Here is a 16,002-nt window from a genome sequence, read left to right on the forward strand (position 1 = left end):
ATTCGACTGGATACAAGGGACGAGCAGCCACCCAGTGAGATGGCCAGAGAGCCTCATGTGGTGCTTTGTTGGCTAACCGATCTTTTACTTTCTCCCTTTGCGAAACTAACACGTTTCTTGATTATTTATCTGCAATTCCTCCAAACTAGGTGGTCTTTTGTCTTTGCCTTTTATTTCGAGGGCAATACATTTCATAAACAAGTTTGTAACATTTCCAGACCCACCGTACACGCGCGTGCGTCCACTTCGCAGAGCCAAAATCTTAAAACGCACGTCCATTGACTATATATCTGTATACTGCAAGTGCAAGTATCAAGGGTTGACGTATGTCATCGAAGTAACTTGTTATATACGCCGGTGCGTCAATTAACAAACTTAACTGAGCTGAGCACAGTATCAATTATGAGAAACGGCTCGAGGAAAGCCGACACCTCTATCCTCCATGTTACTGCAGAAGCCACGACGATTGAGTGTATCATGCGCCCAGCGTGCTTATTCTGTTTCAAAATTTGATGTGAAAAGAGAAACTGTACATGGAAAACATTTGTTGAAACTGTCGAAAAAACAACAAACACAGACCATATCCTTCTAAACAACGAAACGTTCGAGTTTATTTCTGAAAGAAAACCTGGGCAGAAGCCAATAAAATGCTTTGAAGAATAATAGAGCACCCAATCAGATATTTCCTATCATCCTTATTCAAACTAATCTTTGAATAAATTATTGTTGTTATTGCGGACAAAAAACTGGAGTTTTCAATGGATTTGATTCGTCTTCAGTCTTTTCCCTGAGATTAAGCAACCGGCAGAGAAACTATCAACTCATCGGTCAGATCACGGAAAGTTTCGAGTAATATTATTTATTTACCAAAGAACGGTTCTATAAAAATTAAATAAGTATTCCGTAAAAATCAAATCATAATACGCCAGAAATTGATTTAGAATTAAATGTACATGTATTGGAAGGAAAGCAAACCATTAAAGTTCATTCAGGTTGGTTTTTCTGGACGCGGGAGAACAGGTTCGCAGTGACGGTAAGTCGGTGAAATTACCCCGCTGATGTTCGATTTGTGACGCGGGCGACTTTTTCGCCCACCTCGTCACAAACTGCTATGCTCTGCCCTGGCGTTCATTTCTTTGCAATTCTTAAAATTATCTGTGGAAATTAATAATTGGCAAGATTTACATACTGGGGTCGGCGTAGACGGAATGAAAAATGAGAGCAGTTTTGTGTTTCTGTATATGAGACGTGTGTTGTAAAATCCACCAAGCATTCTGTGCAACAAATACAATGCGCAGGACAACGACCAAATCATGAAAATCTGAGTTTTTGGTGTGATTGAATATACCACACTGATTCATCGCTTTAAGAGAGTTAATTAGTGAACCCTTTCCCGTTGTGCAGAGTCCACTATCATTTCATGTTCAAGACACTGACGGCGATAAACTCTCCTTTGCTGACAAGCAAACCAAAGATATGTCCATGCTAATGACAATCGCTCCCTACACCACATTGGCAAGCACACGCCCGACCTCGACAAAGTGAAATGTATCCAGCCTCAGGACTGTCTTATTTATTTGAAGTAAGTTTCCAAATGTCCTCTATGTCCATTTCTTGTTGTAAATTGCCGGAAATAGCCCAGTCACAGCGTTTGATGACACTCACACTTGCAAGCGGATTTTTCAAGCCATGGGTAACTCACTGTTTCAGTTCGAGGGCCCACACGTGCTGCGGCCAGCCAGTCCGCCCTCTTCCTCGCTTCTCGCCGTTACATTGCACACCAAGAACAGACGACTGCAAAGCACAAAAAACAAAGAAAAACAAAAATATAAAATAAGCTATAAGTCGTAAATCGAACTTTACATGGTATTTATGTAATGTGCAGCGATTTTTGTATTGGGGCGTAGATTTGCAAAGCATTATCTGAAGTCAGGTTATGTTTTTTGTACGATGTCAACACCAGTACGGACTTAGGTGCTGATTATCGTTGTTTCTGAAATTCGCATAGTATTTGCAAACGGTAAGACACAACAAAATGTTTAAAAAAAACCCCAGTGTAGTGAGAGTCTTTTGTTTAATATTAACTTGTCTTCTAGTTTCTATTCGCCTCGAATTTAAGCACAGGATGTACGTTACGCCATAATGACTGCGTTAGTCGATTTTGACGAAATAGGCGAGCGTTAGTCTAATCAGGCTGACTTGAAAAGAGAAAACCGAGTGGCGTCGGTAGATTCTGAAACAAAGAACCGGGTCTTTTCTAGGTGCGTTTTTAAAGCTTCACAAAAAAGAGGGATAAAGTCTGTTGTTTCTTGAGTGTGTTTTTCAGGATGGCTTTATTCAAACCCCGTGTAAGAGCTACGAGTAACAGGTCGCGCAAACAACAACAGACCGACACTGTCATAAGTGGCAAATATTGTGTAAGTGTATCTTAGGTGGTTATTGGATTCTGCGTGATTTATACATTTTCTGTTAGACCTGCGGCTCTCGTGGCTAACCCCACTCAAAAAGTTAATTTGTATGTATCTATCAGGATTTTTGATACACAAGACGAGCCCCCAAATCGCACGCTAGCACTGGTTAGCAGTGTCGAACAGTATCCAGGCACAGGGGTAAAATTACAGCGATAGCGCCGAACTCTTCACTGGGCAACGTCCTGCGTCAGTCAGCGAGATTGAATAAGGGATCACAGTTCAAAATTGAGTGAAAGACTTCAACCAACCGGTCACTTTTGGATCAGATGCACTAATAAATATCCAAAAATAATTATGCTTATCATACTCCGTTACAGAGAAACCATTAAAATGAAATCTATCTTATGCCCTCGATGTCAGATCTGTGGGTTTTATTAAATTCTGTCAGCACTCAATTTATAACAAACCATCGAGTGTTTTGAGTATTCCGTATTATTGATCCCCTCCTTGGCAACCGAAGAAATTTTAACCCTTAAAATTACCGTTAGCCGATTTTACATGACATCAACCAACGTTAATACATAGGAAATACAAAGCCCTATCTTGTTGATGTTTACCGTCATTCAGACAACACACTTGATAAGAAATATATTTTCAGTAAGATATCCGCCAGAGGATTGTAAGATCAGTAGCAATACAGAGGGAGAAATGACAATAATTATTGCGTCGATACAGCCGACACGGTGATGCTATTCAACACACGTTTAGGGTACTAGAAGGTTTACTTGTTTTAGCAATACCAAAGGGGATTGTTTTCATTCATCGTAGCTTCGATTGTCTCAGCCAAATTACACAAACTCCTTAAGAAGATGAAACTCACCATGTCACGCCGCCTCTTGTCTTCTTTGCTTTCGAGTTTCCTGAGCTCAGCTCGGAAGCCGTCGGGCATAGCGTTCGTTGAAGAGTCACTGTTTAACACATCCATGAGATAGGAAATGTAACTGGTGGCTAGTCTCAGTGTTTTGATTTTGGAAAGTTTTGTGTCGGCCGGCACATTCGGGATGCAGTCGCGCAGATCAGAGAAAGCGCCGTTGATGCTCTGGGTGCGTCGCCTTTCTTTCTTGTTGGCCGTGTTCCTCCTTTTAACGGGCCTGGGCCTGGTCGCACCGTCGGAGATGTCGTACGTGCATGGGCTGGTTTCCATAGGGTAGTCCGATGGAGACATCTCCCCACCGTTCAGAATCCAGCTTTGGTAGTACCGTGGGTCGTGGTCTTGGTAGGGACCGGGGTGGACGCCGTTGTGGTGGTACGAACAGTCGCTGGACATGGACAGCGTCACAGGATGGGGATGGTGTTGATTGTAGCCGCCGACAAGACTCATCTTGCGGGAAACTAGCTTCTATTGTCCAAAAGAATACAGGAACAGAAAATGCTGACAATTGTGAGCGAGACAGGATGTCCGAAATGTTCGGCAAATGGACGTATGTTCTTGGCAACGAATGTCAATCTCTCTGACCAGGGTAATATATGTTTTTACTATATGGTTATGTAGTGACGCTGTGTACACCAGATACCTTCCATAAACTGTTCCTAGCCCCGAATCCTACAAACCCTACGGCAGAGACTGGGAAAAAATAGTCAACATCCGAGTGTTGGAGAGGAAATGCCTCGGTGAAGGCGTAATAGACTGGAACTGTATTTTAATAGCAATAGTTGCAGTTCACAGCCAATTTATATAAATGGTGTAGTCTGGAAGTCACTATTAATCGAGAGGGGTGGGCGCCTCTTCAAAGTTGAAGAACCTTGGCGTTGGGTTCGCTTGGAGAAGTTTAACGTGACTCAATCGGAAACCACGCCAGCACACGTGCACATGGTGTCGATGTCATGGCGAAATATGAAATAAAAACTTAAATATTGCGGAGGTTATCGGGAAATATGCTTAGATTTCGTCTTGGGCAGAACGTCGCGTCGTCCTGTCTACACCACAACTGTTGTTGGGCTACCTCACTCACGTGGATGGGGTTAATGTTGCCGTGTCGATGACGGCTGGTGTAAAGTCTCAATTGGAGACAACGTATGCCGTTTCTTGATGTATACTTGATCGCTATCTGCCTATCTCCCTTGAGGATGGCTCCTCACAAAGCCGCACTTGTCCGCCTCTCAGTTCTTTCCAAGTTTCGGGTGGTCTGCAGAGTCGTGGCTGAAATGAATGTTAATTTTACGATCGGGAAGCGCTCCCCTACGGTGGCCCCTACACGCCACGGAACTCTACTACTTTTGAATATAAACTCTAATTTTTCTTGACAATATCTTTAATATTTGTAAGAGATTTTATTTCTCCACCGCAAACTTTTAATTTTGTACGGGCAACTTTATCTTAACATTATCTTAACTTTAACTTCTCGAAAGTAGTTTTAGTTTTAACAATAAACAAAATATGTTTCTCAAAAGTATTTTTTATTTTGTAAAACAAAAGTAAAATTTTTTCAAGATAACAACTCCCCTACACGTCATGGAAATTTATTACTTTTGAACATAAACTCATATTTCTTGACAATATATTTAATATTTGTAAGAAATTTTATTTCTCCACAGCAAACTTTTATTTCTGAACGGGGAAACTTTATTTTTGGGGTAAACTGTTTTTAAAACTTTTAACAAAAACACTTTAACTTTTAAAAAATAACTTTAACTTTGAACAAAATAGTTTTACTTTGAACAAAATATTTGTTTTCAAAAACGTTTTTATTTCGAAAAGAAGTAAAAATTGTTCACAGCAAGAGTTGAAGATTTTTGCTAAGCGCGAACTGAGTTACTTAAATGACATAACCTTATGTTTTAGAGCAGAAAACTTAAATTCTTAAAGAAAAGTTTTTTTCAGAGTAAAATTAATTTCTTTAAGAGTAAAATTAATTTCTTTATGGAAAAAAGATTTTCTCAGAGCAGCAAATTGAAATATAGTGAATAAAACTTTTTCTCAATGGACAGAAATTATTTTCTGAAGACAACAAAACTAATTTTTCAAGATATATTTTCTACATATGAGTGTGGTTTAAGAATTTGGTAAAACTGAACTGAGAAAGAACGAAAAAGGAAGGATGAAAAAGTCAAACTTACTTTTCTTCAGAGCGAAATTTATTTCTGAGAGGAGAAATATTTCATGTGAGGGCGCAATTACCTATAATGCATAGCAAACTCTTTCTAGCGAGAGTGAACATATTTGGAAGAGTAAAACATTTTTCCGACGAGCAAAACTATTTTAACGGCGGCGGAAGTTAAAGTATCCCACCATGCAACACCCAAGTGTGATGACCCAGAGTCTCCGAGTTGGTAGCCGGTATCAGACAGTTCGTGTTCGTGTCGGCTACATGGACGATCTGCTCTCCGAGACAACCACCATGACTGACTTCATCAGCGATACGGGCACGCCCGCCCGGCCCTACCCTGCCTGCTTACGATGCTATGTGTTGGGGCTGTATAACGCCGGGAACTCACAACATCGTACACAGGGCTACGGGCACGCGGGTCAGTTGCCATTTGTCTGAGTCCCCGAAGAACGGTTTTATGTTTGAGTGATTCGTCCTGACGGCAGACGGTGTGCGACGGGACCGCATTGGGGTTCTTCATTAGCTCTGCATTGCATAGCCCTGCGTACACGGTACAGGTCTGTGTGTTCCCGGCGTTATACGCTGGGAACACACAGACCTGTACGCAGGGCTATGCATGGCATGCGGCAGGGCTGTGTGTTACCGGCGTTATACAGTCTCCCACCACATAACACCGGTAACACACAGCCAATGTGTGTGATATTCATTTTTTCTAAGAGGAGAAGCCAGATTCGTGATTTATAGAAACTGAAAGTGAACCGAGCCCGCCAGATTTGACCACAGTCGCGGACTGGTTTTGACTTTCACGTGTTTTGCGGGGTCAAAAACGTGAAAGTCAACCAGCCCGTAAAAGGCATATCCCGTCCGAAAACACCACAGCTGTGGACCAACAACTACTGTATTGAACCACGCTCGACTGTGGTCAAATCTGGTGGGCCAGGTTCAGTTTCAGTCGAAGACTCTATCAATTACGAATCTGGCTGATAGAAAAGATGACTATCACACAACATCAACGATGAAGGAATAGCTCTGCATGGCAGGGCTGTGTGTTACCGGCGTTATGTGGTGGGAGGCCGTATAACGCCGGTAACACACAGCCCATGCAGAGCTAATGAAGAACCCAATGCGGTCCATCCCGTCGCACAACGTCTGCAGTCAGGACGAATCACTCAAACACAAAACCGTTCTTCGGGGACTCAGACAAGTGGCAACTGTTGAACTGACTCGTTTGCGTGCCCGTGCCCATAGCCCTGCGTACGATGCTGTGTGTTCCCGGCGTTATACGGCCCCAACACACAGCATCGTACGCAGGCAGGGTAGGGCCGGGCTAGCTGCAGTACAGTACGGCAAACCGTCCGACCCAAATACCCAGGTAAAACCTCGAGGTACTGTACTGCAGCTAGGGCCGGGCTAGCGTGCCTGTATCGCCGATGAAGTCAGTCATGGTTGTCTCGGAGACTCTGGGTCATCAAACTTGGGTGTTGCATGGTGGGATACTTTAACTTCCGCCGCCGTTAAAATAAAGTTTTGCTCGTCGGAAAAATGTTTTACTCTTCCCCAAATATGTTTACTCTCGCTAGAAAGAGTTTGCTATGCATTATAGGTAATTGCGCCCTCACATGAAATATTTCTCCTCTCAGGAATAAATTTCGCTCTGAAGAAAAGTAAGTTTGACTTTTTCATCCTTCCTTTTTCGTTCTTTCTCAGTTCAGTTTTACCAATTCTTAAACCACACTCATATGTAGAAAATATATCTTGAAAGAATTAGTTTTGTTGTCTTCAGAAAATAATTTCTCGCCATTGAAACAAAAGTTTTATTCTCTGTATTTCAATTTGCTGGTCTGAGAAAATCTTTTTTCCATAAAGAAATTAATTTTACTCTTGGAAAAATAAAACTTTTCTTTAAGAATTTAAGTTTTCTGCTCTAAAGACATAAGGTTATGTCATTTAAGTAACTCAGTTCGCGCTTAGCAAAATCTTCAACTCTTGCTGTGAACAATTTTTACTTCTTTTCGAATAACGCTTTTGAGAAACAATATTTTGTTCAAAGTTAAAGTTATTTTTTAAAAGTTAAAGTGTTTTTGTTAAAAGTTTTTAAAACAGTTTACCCCAAAAATAAAGTTCCCCGTTCAGAAATAAAAGTTTGCTGTGGAGAAATAAAATTTCTTACAAATATTAAATATATTGTCAAGAAATATGAGTTTATGTTCAAAAGTAATAAATTTCCATGACGTGTAGGGGAGTTTGTTATCTTGAAAAATTTTACTTTTGTTTTACAAAATAAAAAATACTTTTGAGAAACATATTTTGTTTATTGTTAAAACTAAAACCACTTTCGAGAAGTTAAAGTTAAGATAATGTTAAGATAAAGTTGCCCGTACAAAATTAAAAGTTTGCGGTGGAGAAATAAAATCTCTTACAATATTAAAGATATCGTCAAGAAAAATTAGAGTTTATATTCAAAAGTAATAGAGTTCCGTGGCGTGTAGGGGCCACGGTACTCCCCGGTGTACACTGAAATGCAGCGGAGTCCGTTAATCGATTTTTGTATGGTTGTAAAGTAACGGCGAGCGAGAAAAAATGCACCACTGATGGGCCAAGTGTATCTGTGAACACAAGGCAAGATTCAGTGGTTTATCAGTAAACTGTCTATTCGCCAGCTATAAGCGCATCTGTTTATAACGAATCCTTCCATGTGTTTAATGACCTAAATGCGCGGCCTAAATGGTTTGCAAGCAGCTGAATATCCTTGTCTACGACACGTAGGAAAAACAGTTACTTTAATTACATATGCAAATTCTCATTATTAAATTGGCCATTTATCCCTGAATGTGCCATATGCTGGTCGATCTCAAATCAAAGCGTGATGCATTTCCAATATCTGATTTCAAATGACAATTGACAAATTGTCAAACCATCTTGGTCCCATTCAGCGCGTACATTCCAAGCTCGTACAGTAACCTATGTATCTTGTACTTTTATTTTCATTAACCCTAAGATTTTTTAAGGAGCATAGTTGGCATTTGCACCAGAAGGGCGACGTTTGATTACAGCTATGCTACTGATTTTTTTCCTAAATGGCTGTATCTTGTCAACGAGCATCATAAATCAATCAATCACCAAAGTAAATAAAATACAATATTTCCGGTATGCATAAAATGTATCGCCCTGTTGGTGCAGAGGTAAGAAAGAATTATGTCTGAAAGATGAGTATCGCCACGAGTTCTCGCAATATTCACCAAAGTGAACGATTCAACGATTGGTAACGAACAGTTTATTCTGAAGTGCGTTTTATTGGAGTCTATGTTCAGTAATAACCAAGAACTTCTTGTTAATTGTTGTGCAAGCGTTTACCATGTGTCACAAACAGGCCTGCAGAAGGAAGGCCGTCCCGTTTTCAATTGTCTCAAACAAGTAATTCTGCTATGCATATATGCTGTTGTACGCCATAGACACACACGCATACACACATACATACATACATACATACATACATACATACATACATACATACATACATACATACATACATACATACATACATACATACATATATATATATATATATATATATATATATATATATGTATATATATTATACAAACACATATATACATATATGTGTGTATACATACATACATACATACATACATACATGCATGCATGCATGCATGCATGCATGCATACATACATACATACATACATACATACATACATACATACATACATACATACATACATACATACATACATACATACATACATACATACATACATACATACATACATACATACATACATACATACATACATATATTTACATAAATACATATAAATACGTTCACACATACACAGGGATGAACGTGCATTGTATGATGTCCTAACGACTTACTGAGAACTTTCAAAAAGAAACCATAAGTGTCTGCATTGGAGCCAGTTATATTAATGGAAATATTCACAGACGGTTGAGTGTTTGATTTTGTGTCTGCATAAGTCAACTGCACATTGAAATACAGAGAATCCTGGGATTACACAGTGCTACCCCCACTGTCATGGTACAGCATTGTGTTCAGTCAAATAGACAAGTCTTCCCATGGTTCCGTTTATAGGGGCTGATAACTTGATGTATTGCAATTATTGTTAAATTTGTTAGATTTGACAAATTACTGAGATGATTGAATAAAAAAATATTACCATTAGTATTTTGCATACAGAAGGTAACATAATACCTTTGATCACAGTTTGCCTAATTGTTCTCATAAACGAAGTTTTGTGGTGCTATAAAGGCATGCGTTTAATATTATGAGTATGTGTATCTCAACATGTAAAGCAACGACGCAGTTGTGAAAGCGAAATGTACAGACCCTGGTTCGGATGTTCGGCATACTGCAATATGTCTTCGCACGTACGCGGGATACGTTGATATGCACGCATTGACGATAAATCTGGAATACAGAAATATGCCGAGACAGACATATTTTGTTGAGGTACGGCATGATCACAGAAACGGTCGTAAAAAAATCTGGCGACCATAGACTGCATACCAGCCATTGAGAAATTTGCCACGCATACAAACAATACAATATCTCCTGCAAATAACCGACCGGGACAATTTTGCGTGAATACCCATTTTTCCTGCGGGTCGCATGTCTGAGGTATTGCCATTTTTTCTGCATTGTCCACGTGGGGGCATGTACTAAATTTGGAACATGGTAAAACAGTGAGAGCTGTCAGAGTAGGGAATGCCACAAGGAGAAAGCGTATGAAACATGTAAAGTCCTCACACCATCGTAGTGCGCCAAACGCCCCACGGCCAGTCATCTTCACTTGCTGCTTTCTGAAGACATTTGCTGGCAATAGTTGGTTTAAATGTTAGACAGCCATGGCTCTAATATTTGACCACTTTTTAACCATTTTTGTTACTAATGTCACTAAATATATTTTCTTGTTCTATTCTCAACAGCTTATTAAGATACAGTATTCAGCTTGTCAACTCAGTCTGTAAATGTTGACAAGTGAATTCAGGTCCGTACTATAGTTAACTCGTCATCAATTGTGTATTTTACAAGTAAAGACGCTGAATAGTCAACATGCGTTAGGGAGTACAAGAACTCGCACTATTGACATACAAAACAAAAAATGTGAAAAAAATCTCCAGAAGTTACAGCTACTGTTGCTTCAAGCACGATCTTGTTTTCGTTGATTCAGAGTGCGCCAAGTATGTAAATCAATAATCGGGAGCTAACAAACTTAGGGATTAGTGGATATCCATGGACAGATGTTCTGTGCTCCTGTGGCCAATGATTGAGAGGTAAAACAGCCACGGACCTTTTTTGTTAACTGGGACGGATTACACGCAAGGTGTTTTTAAATGACAGGGAAAAAGATAATGGGGTTGAAACGGGAAAGTGTTGGATTAATAATATATAGAGAGAGAAACGGCAAGGGTGTCACGGTCGGGTTCTCACAGATGTATAGGCGGGATTTGGAAGTTGACACAGGGGAGATGGAATAAATGGTTGACGCAGAAAGAACTTGGGTTATACAATACCAGGTACATAGGAGATTGAATGATACAGTAAGGATAACACGGCTGTGGAGTTTATGCAGAAAGGGGCACTGCTGTAATGTTGCTCCCCTCTGCCCAGCAGAATGGGATTAACAGTGTTCTGTGTTGGATTGTGGGGTTTATGCAGAGGGTAGATAAAGGCAAAAAAGACTATGGTCCAACAATACCAGGTACACAGAGATTGAATGACAAAGCAGGGATAACACGGTTAGGGAATTTTATGTAGAAAAAGGCCGATGCGATTAACAGTAACACAGATTTTGTGTGTCATATGCCAACGAGTGAAGTGAGTACAACGTGCAACGTGGTGTAAGGAAGAGAGGGACGGGGAGCGTGGTCAATACACAAACATACACACATCCATCCATCCATCCCTCAATCCATCCATCCATCCATCCATCCATACATGCATACATACATACATACATACATACATACATACATACATCCATCCATCCATACATGCATACATACATACTACATACATACATACATACATACGTACGTACATACATACATACATACATTCATACATACATACATACATACATACATACATACATACATACATACATACATACATACATACATACATACATACATACATACATACATACATACGTACGTACGTACGTACGTACGTACGTACGTACGTACGTACATACATTCATACATACATACATACATACATACATACATACATACATACATACATACATACATACATACATACATACATACATACATACATACATACATACATACATACACACATACACACACACACACACACACACACACACATACATACATACATACATACATACATACATACATACATACATACATACATACATACATACATACATACATACATACATACATACATACATACATACATACATACATACATACATACATACATGTACGCCATATAGCAAAGTCCGTTACACATGTATTCACGGTTAGCGACCATTTCCTCTCAAAAACGATGAAATTTGCTGCCACATGATGAAGACAGATGGCTTGAGCAAACTTTCAACCATTCTCTTTCAAAATCAAGACGCTGTGTTAACAAGCTAACAGCACAGGGTCAAAGTGCAAATTTTGACACTGGAGTAACAACTTACCCAATATTTGCCGACATTTGAAATGCAAAATGGTCGCAATCCCTGTATTATCTGTATGGGGAAATATTATTTTTCTAACTTTCACAAACTAAGCCGGTGAAAATTTACTTTAATTTTCCCAAATGCTTTAAAATGAGCCCCTACAAGTGACAGCCCAACTGAGAATATTGTAGAAGTTTGAGTTCGAAATATCTGTCCCGAAGGCACATTCTACCTTTAAAATCGTTAACCCCTTTGACAATATTGGCAAATAGGGTATGTTTTTGTAGAATACCAAATAATGTTATGTCTACATTACAGAAGAATACATACTGGTAGGTACATTCCGAAAGTAAAGCCAGACCAACAAGGCGCGAATATCAGCATATACTTGCCGCTATGTACGTAACATGCAACACAACCTGTCGGTTGGCAAGTATCTGCCCTGATAACAGCCAGGCGTCAGGTGATACGAAATTCCTCCTGAGTGACTCATTTTTTTCACAAAACTCTATTGTATATATGATATTTGGTTTACCCTGAGAAAATGGGGGCGACTCAATGAATAATCTTGCTTAAATGTTTATTAAATGAAAGATTTGTTTGAAAAAATTATGCTCCCATATGTAGAATTTTCATAATGGTGAGTGTTGAACAAGGTGTAGGGAAAGGTTTTAAGCAGTGCTGTGAGATGCATGAAAACTATTGTGTTTTGCTTCCCGCCAAAACGTACTAGACATGCTTTACATTTCCAGTCTATCCAAGGGACACAGTCGTACAACTTATCTAATTAGAACTTTTACGTCCACAACGAAAGTGTAAACGCGGTAAAGCACATTTCGAGCTTGCTAATTAAACGCTCAACATTAGCTCAGCTATGTTTTTTTTCAGCAGCTTCGGCATGAAGAACTAAGCAATGGAAGTAAAATTTCGACGAGCGGGACTGGAACTTTCGCAAACGTAACAAGAAAAACCGAACAACACCCCTAATTTATATCAGTTAACTTCCTGATTTCCTTGAATCGGTTTAATGGCCGTGTTCGGTAAAAACAGGATCTTTTTCTACATTGTGAGGTCTCACTACATGCGTCTGATATGAAAATTAGGGTGTGTTCACGTTATCTAATCAGAGGAAGTGGCGTTACTTTTCTATATTTATCAGAACCGTCGATATCAAATACACCGAAACGCATATTAGCATATGTAATGTGTTTACCATATGAGAACAGCACACCCCCATCTCTGAAATTCACGTTTTCTATACAATGCCCTTGAAGATTTCTAGTCACAACGTATCTTTCCGTGTCCATGTTTATTAGTGTGTTAATTTGTGCTACCAAAGCCAATGGTAGAGTGGCTATTTGTCATGTTGCGACGAGATTCATAGCGAGGACGGGACGTGAAGAAACAAAAATCGTGATTGAAGCGTGTGAAACGGCCTTTTGACGATTTAAGGGAAGAACCATTTATTTCTGGGGTGGGCAAATGGGTATGGCAACAATTTTTTCCATCACCGTGACAGCATTTTTTTTATATTGTCAGTCTATTTCTCGAGCCATTACAGGATCAAGTAATATTTCTCTTATTCACCTGTCACCAATTTTTTTCCAAAAAAAGTCCAACCCCCAGAAATCAAATGGCTCTCCCTAAAACTACTCACTATATCAGGCTCAAGACCTGTACTTTATTTCCAACACGCCAAATTAGTAATGTTTAGCTAAATTTTCCCACATTAAAACATTCAGCGGCACAAACCCTGTTGACATGTGTTCGATCGATGTCAGTTTGAGTACTGATTACATTTTCGATTTGGCAAGTCCATTGAAATCTTGAGATAGTGATGAAAAAAGCGAGCTCCAATGGTGTTTTTGCAGAAAGTAATGCCCGATGCTCTGGTTTTAAAAGTTCCTCATAACCCCCTAAATTACCACAGAATGCTAAAGTCACCTTTCATCACGGTCAGCATTCAAACCACAGTTACGAGTATTTCGATGCATAGCGGCGGCCGCTATGTATCGAAACACTCGTCACTGTGATTCAAACGCACAATAATCTGCGCAAAAATGTTTCACATCAAAGCTAAAGCCTAACAAGCATCACTGCAGGTATCAAACTCGGAGGTGAGTTCTATTTTTCACCGAAACTGTAGCGAATCACTAGTCTGACACCATCACTAGCGATCCTCATGTCTTTCCAAGACATCATCATACTTATAACTGATTTATTGAATGTAATTCGATGACACTAAGCTAGATGGTGTCAGGCACCGCAATCTCACGGCGGACTCTACAAAAAGTTATGACGCCCTCTTGACTCTAGTCGACTGTGGTCAGTTGCTGGCTACTAACTGAGCTAATAGAGATTTTACAGAAACGTTTACGTTTTGAGTCAATTCATGCAGGACCTATATCTTTGGCATATTTTTTCCGTACAGTCTGGTTCTCGGGACCGCTGTTCGGATGGGAATCATCAAAGCTACCGCTGTTGGTTCGTAGGAATACATTGTGAACAACAAGCGACCGAGCACCGATAGCTCAATAATTCCGTGTCAGCAAAGTTGTCCGAATAAAAGCGATTTAACCGTAACATCGGGTGGGGAATGGGAGAGCAGGCGGGCAGTTTTTTCACATTGGTGAGTGGAACAAAATCAATTCTACTGCTCAGCGGGCACCTTGAAAAAAAGGCCCAATGGACGGGCAGGGAGTATAATTTGGTTGTTTTCAGGAGTTTGCCGATGGAAAGGGAAAAGCTCTATAAGTGGAAAAATCCTCTGTAATTGGGAGACGGTAGCAGAGGGAGTTTATTGGTGGGGAAAGCGTAAGGGGGTTCCTGGCAATGAGAAAGAAATGAGAGAGAGGGAAAAACATGGACGGAAAGGGAAACATTTAAACTTGCAGCAGGAGGGTAGTCACGAACATTATCTGTTCCTCTTCAACATTTTTATTTTGTTCAAAATTCATTAGAAAAGAATAGAATATGTGCAAACTAAAACACCATTGGTCACAATGTCTGTAGAACAGCTCTCGATCGATCATGATCTCTGATGCTGTCAAGCCCACGGCAAATTCCCCTACTCTAAATACATTTATGACTTTGAGAACTGATAAACCCACGGAGCCTGCAAGAAAAGTTATGTATTGACGAAACAGCACCATCAATGGTCAAAAAGGCCACTATAAAAACGAAAGTTGTGCGTTCTACGGACAATGATGGCGCTATTACAACAGACAGGTTGGTGTGCGTTCTGTTCGACGGGTAAATCATTATTTGATAAGAAAAATATCCTGAGAGTATATGAAAGAGTTGGCAAACTATAGCTGAAACCCCAATTCAGATAAAATGTTCCAAAGGATTAGTGCTCCATATTATAATATGTAATGTTATCACTTTATAATTTGTCGTAATGTAAGGTAATATGCGGAAGTGATAGACTAAAATTTTTGCTCAAAGTTCCCTAAACAAATTAAAACTTGTAACCAGTCTCTTACCAAATTACGGGGTAAAAATCAGGGGTTATCGTGCAAAGTTTGGTGCCAGAGAAACACATTGCCTAACATTTATCGATATTTGAATTCAAAATGTGTTTACTTTACGGGATACATGAAATTTTCCATTTTCGAAAACATAAAACGGTAAAAAATTTTCTTACTCCAAGAGCTTTAAAATGAACCCCCACATGTACAAGCAGTAGACCAGAAAAATATTGAAAAGTTTTAGAGTCCGAAGGTCTGTCCCTACGGTGCATTCTACCTTTAATGCTAGGTTTTAACACAACATTCTTTTGCTTTGCTGGAGCACATTTTTAT

General features: G+C 39.6%; 1 protein-coding gene across 1 annotated transcript; it reads right to left on the reverse strand.

Moving 5' to 3' along the window:
• Window positions 1-581: 581 nt before the first annotated feature.
• LOC139131760 (heart- and neural crest derivatives-expressed protein 2-like) lies at window positions 582-4,119 on the reverse strand. The gene is made up of 2 exons (XM_070697989.1): window positions 3,292-4,119; window positions 582-1,794 (listed from the first exon to the last, which is right to left on the reverse strand). The coding sequence occupies exons 1-2, from the start codon at window positions 3,790-3,792 to the stop codon at window positions 1,699-1,701; spliced, it is 597 nt and encodes a 198-aa protein (XP_070554090.1). The 5' UTR covers window positions 3,793-4,119; the 3' UTR covers window positions 582-1,698.
• Between the last annotated feature and the right edge of the window lie 11,883 nt (window positions 4,120-16,002).

This window comes from Ptychodera flava, chromosome 4, assembly GCF_041260155.1.
Source record: "Ptychodera flava strain L36383 chromosome 4, AS_Pfla_20210202, whole genome shotgun sequence".
Classification (NCBI taxonomy): Eukaryota; Metazoa; Hemichordata; class Enteropneusta; family Ptychoderidae; genus Ptychodera; species Ptychodera flava.

Bases quoted from the DNA above. Each gene is read 5' to 3' on its own strand.
- LOC139131760 (XM_070697989.1), bottom strand. From the start codon at position 3,792: ATGAGTCTTGTCGGCGGCTACAATCAACACCATCCCCATCCTGTGACG. The intron at 1,795-3,291 runs GTGAGTTTCATC...TGTGCTTTGCAG, and splicing joins ACAAGAGGCGGCGTGACATG to TCGTCTGTTCTTGGTGTGCA.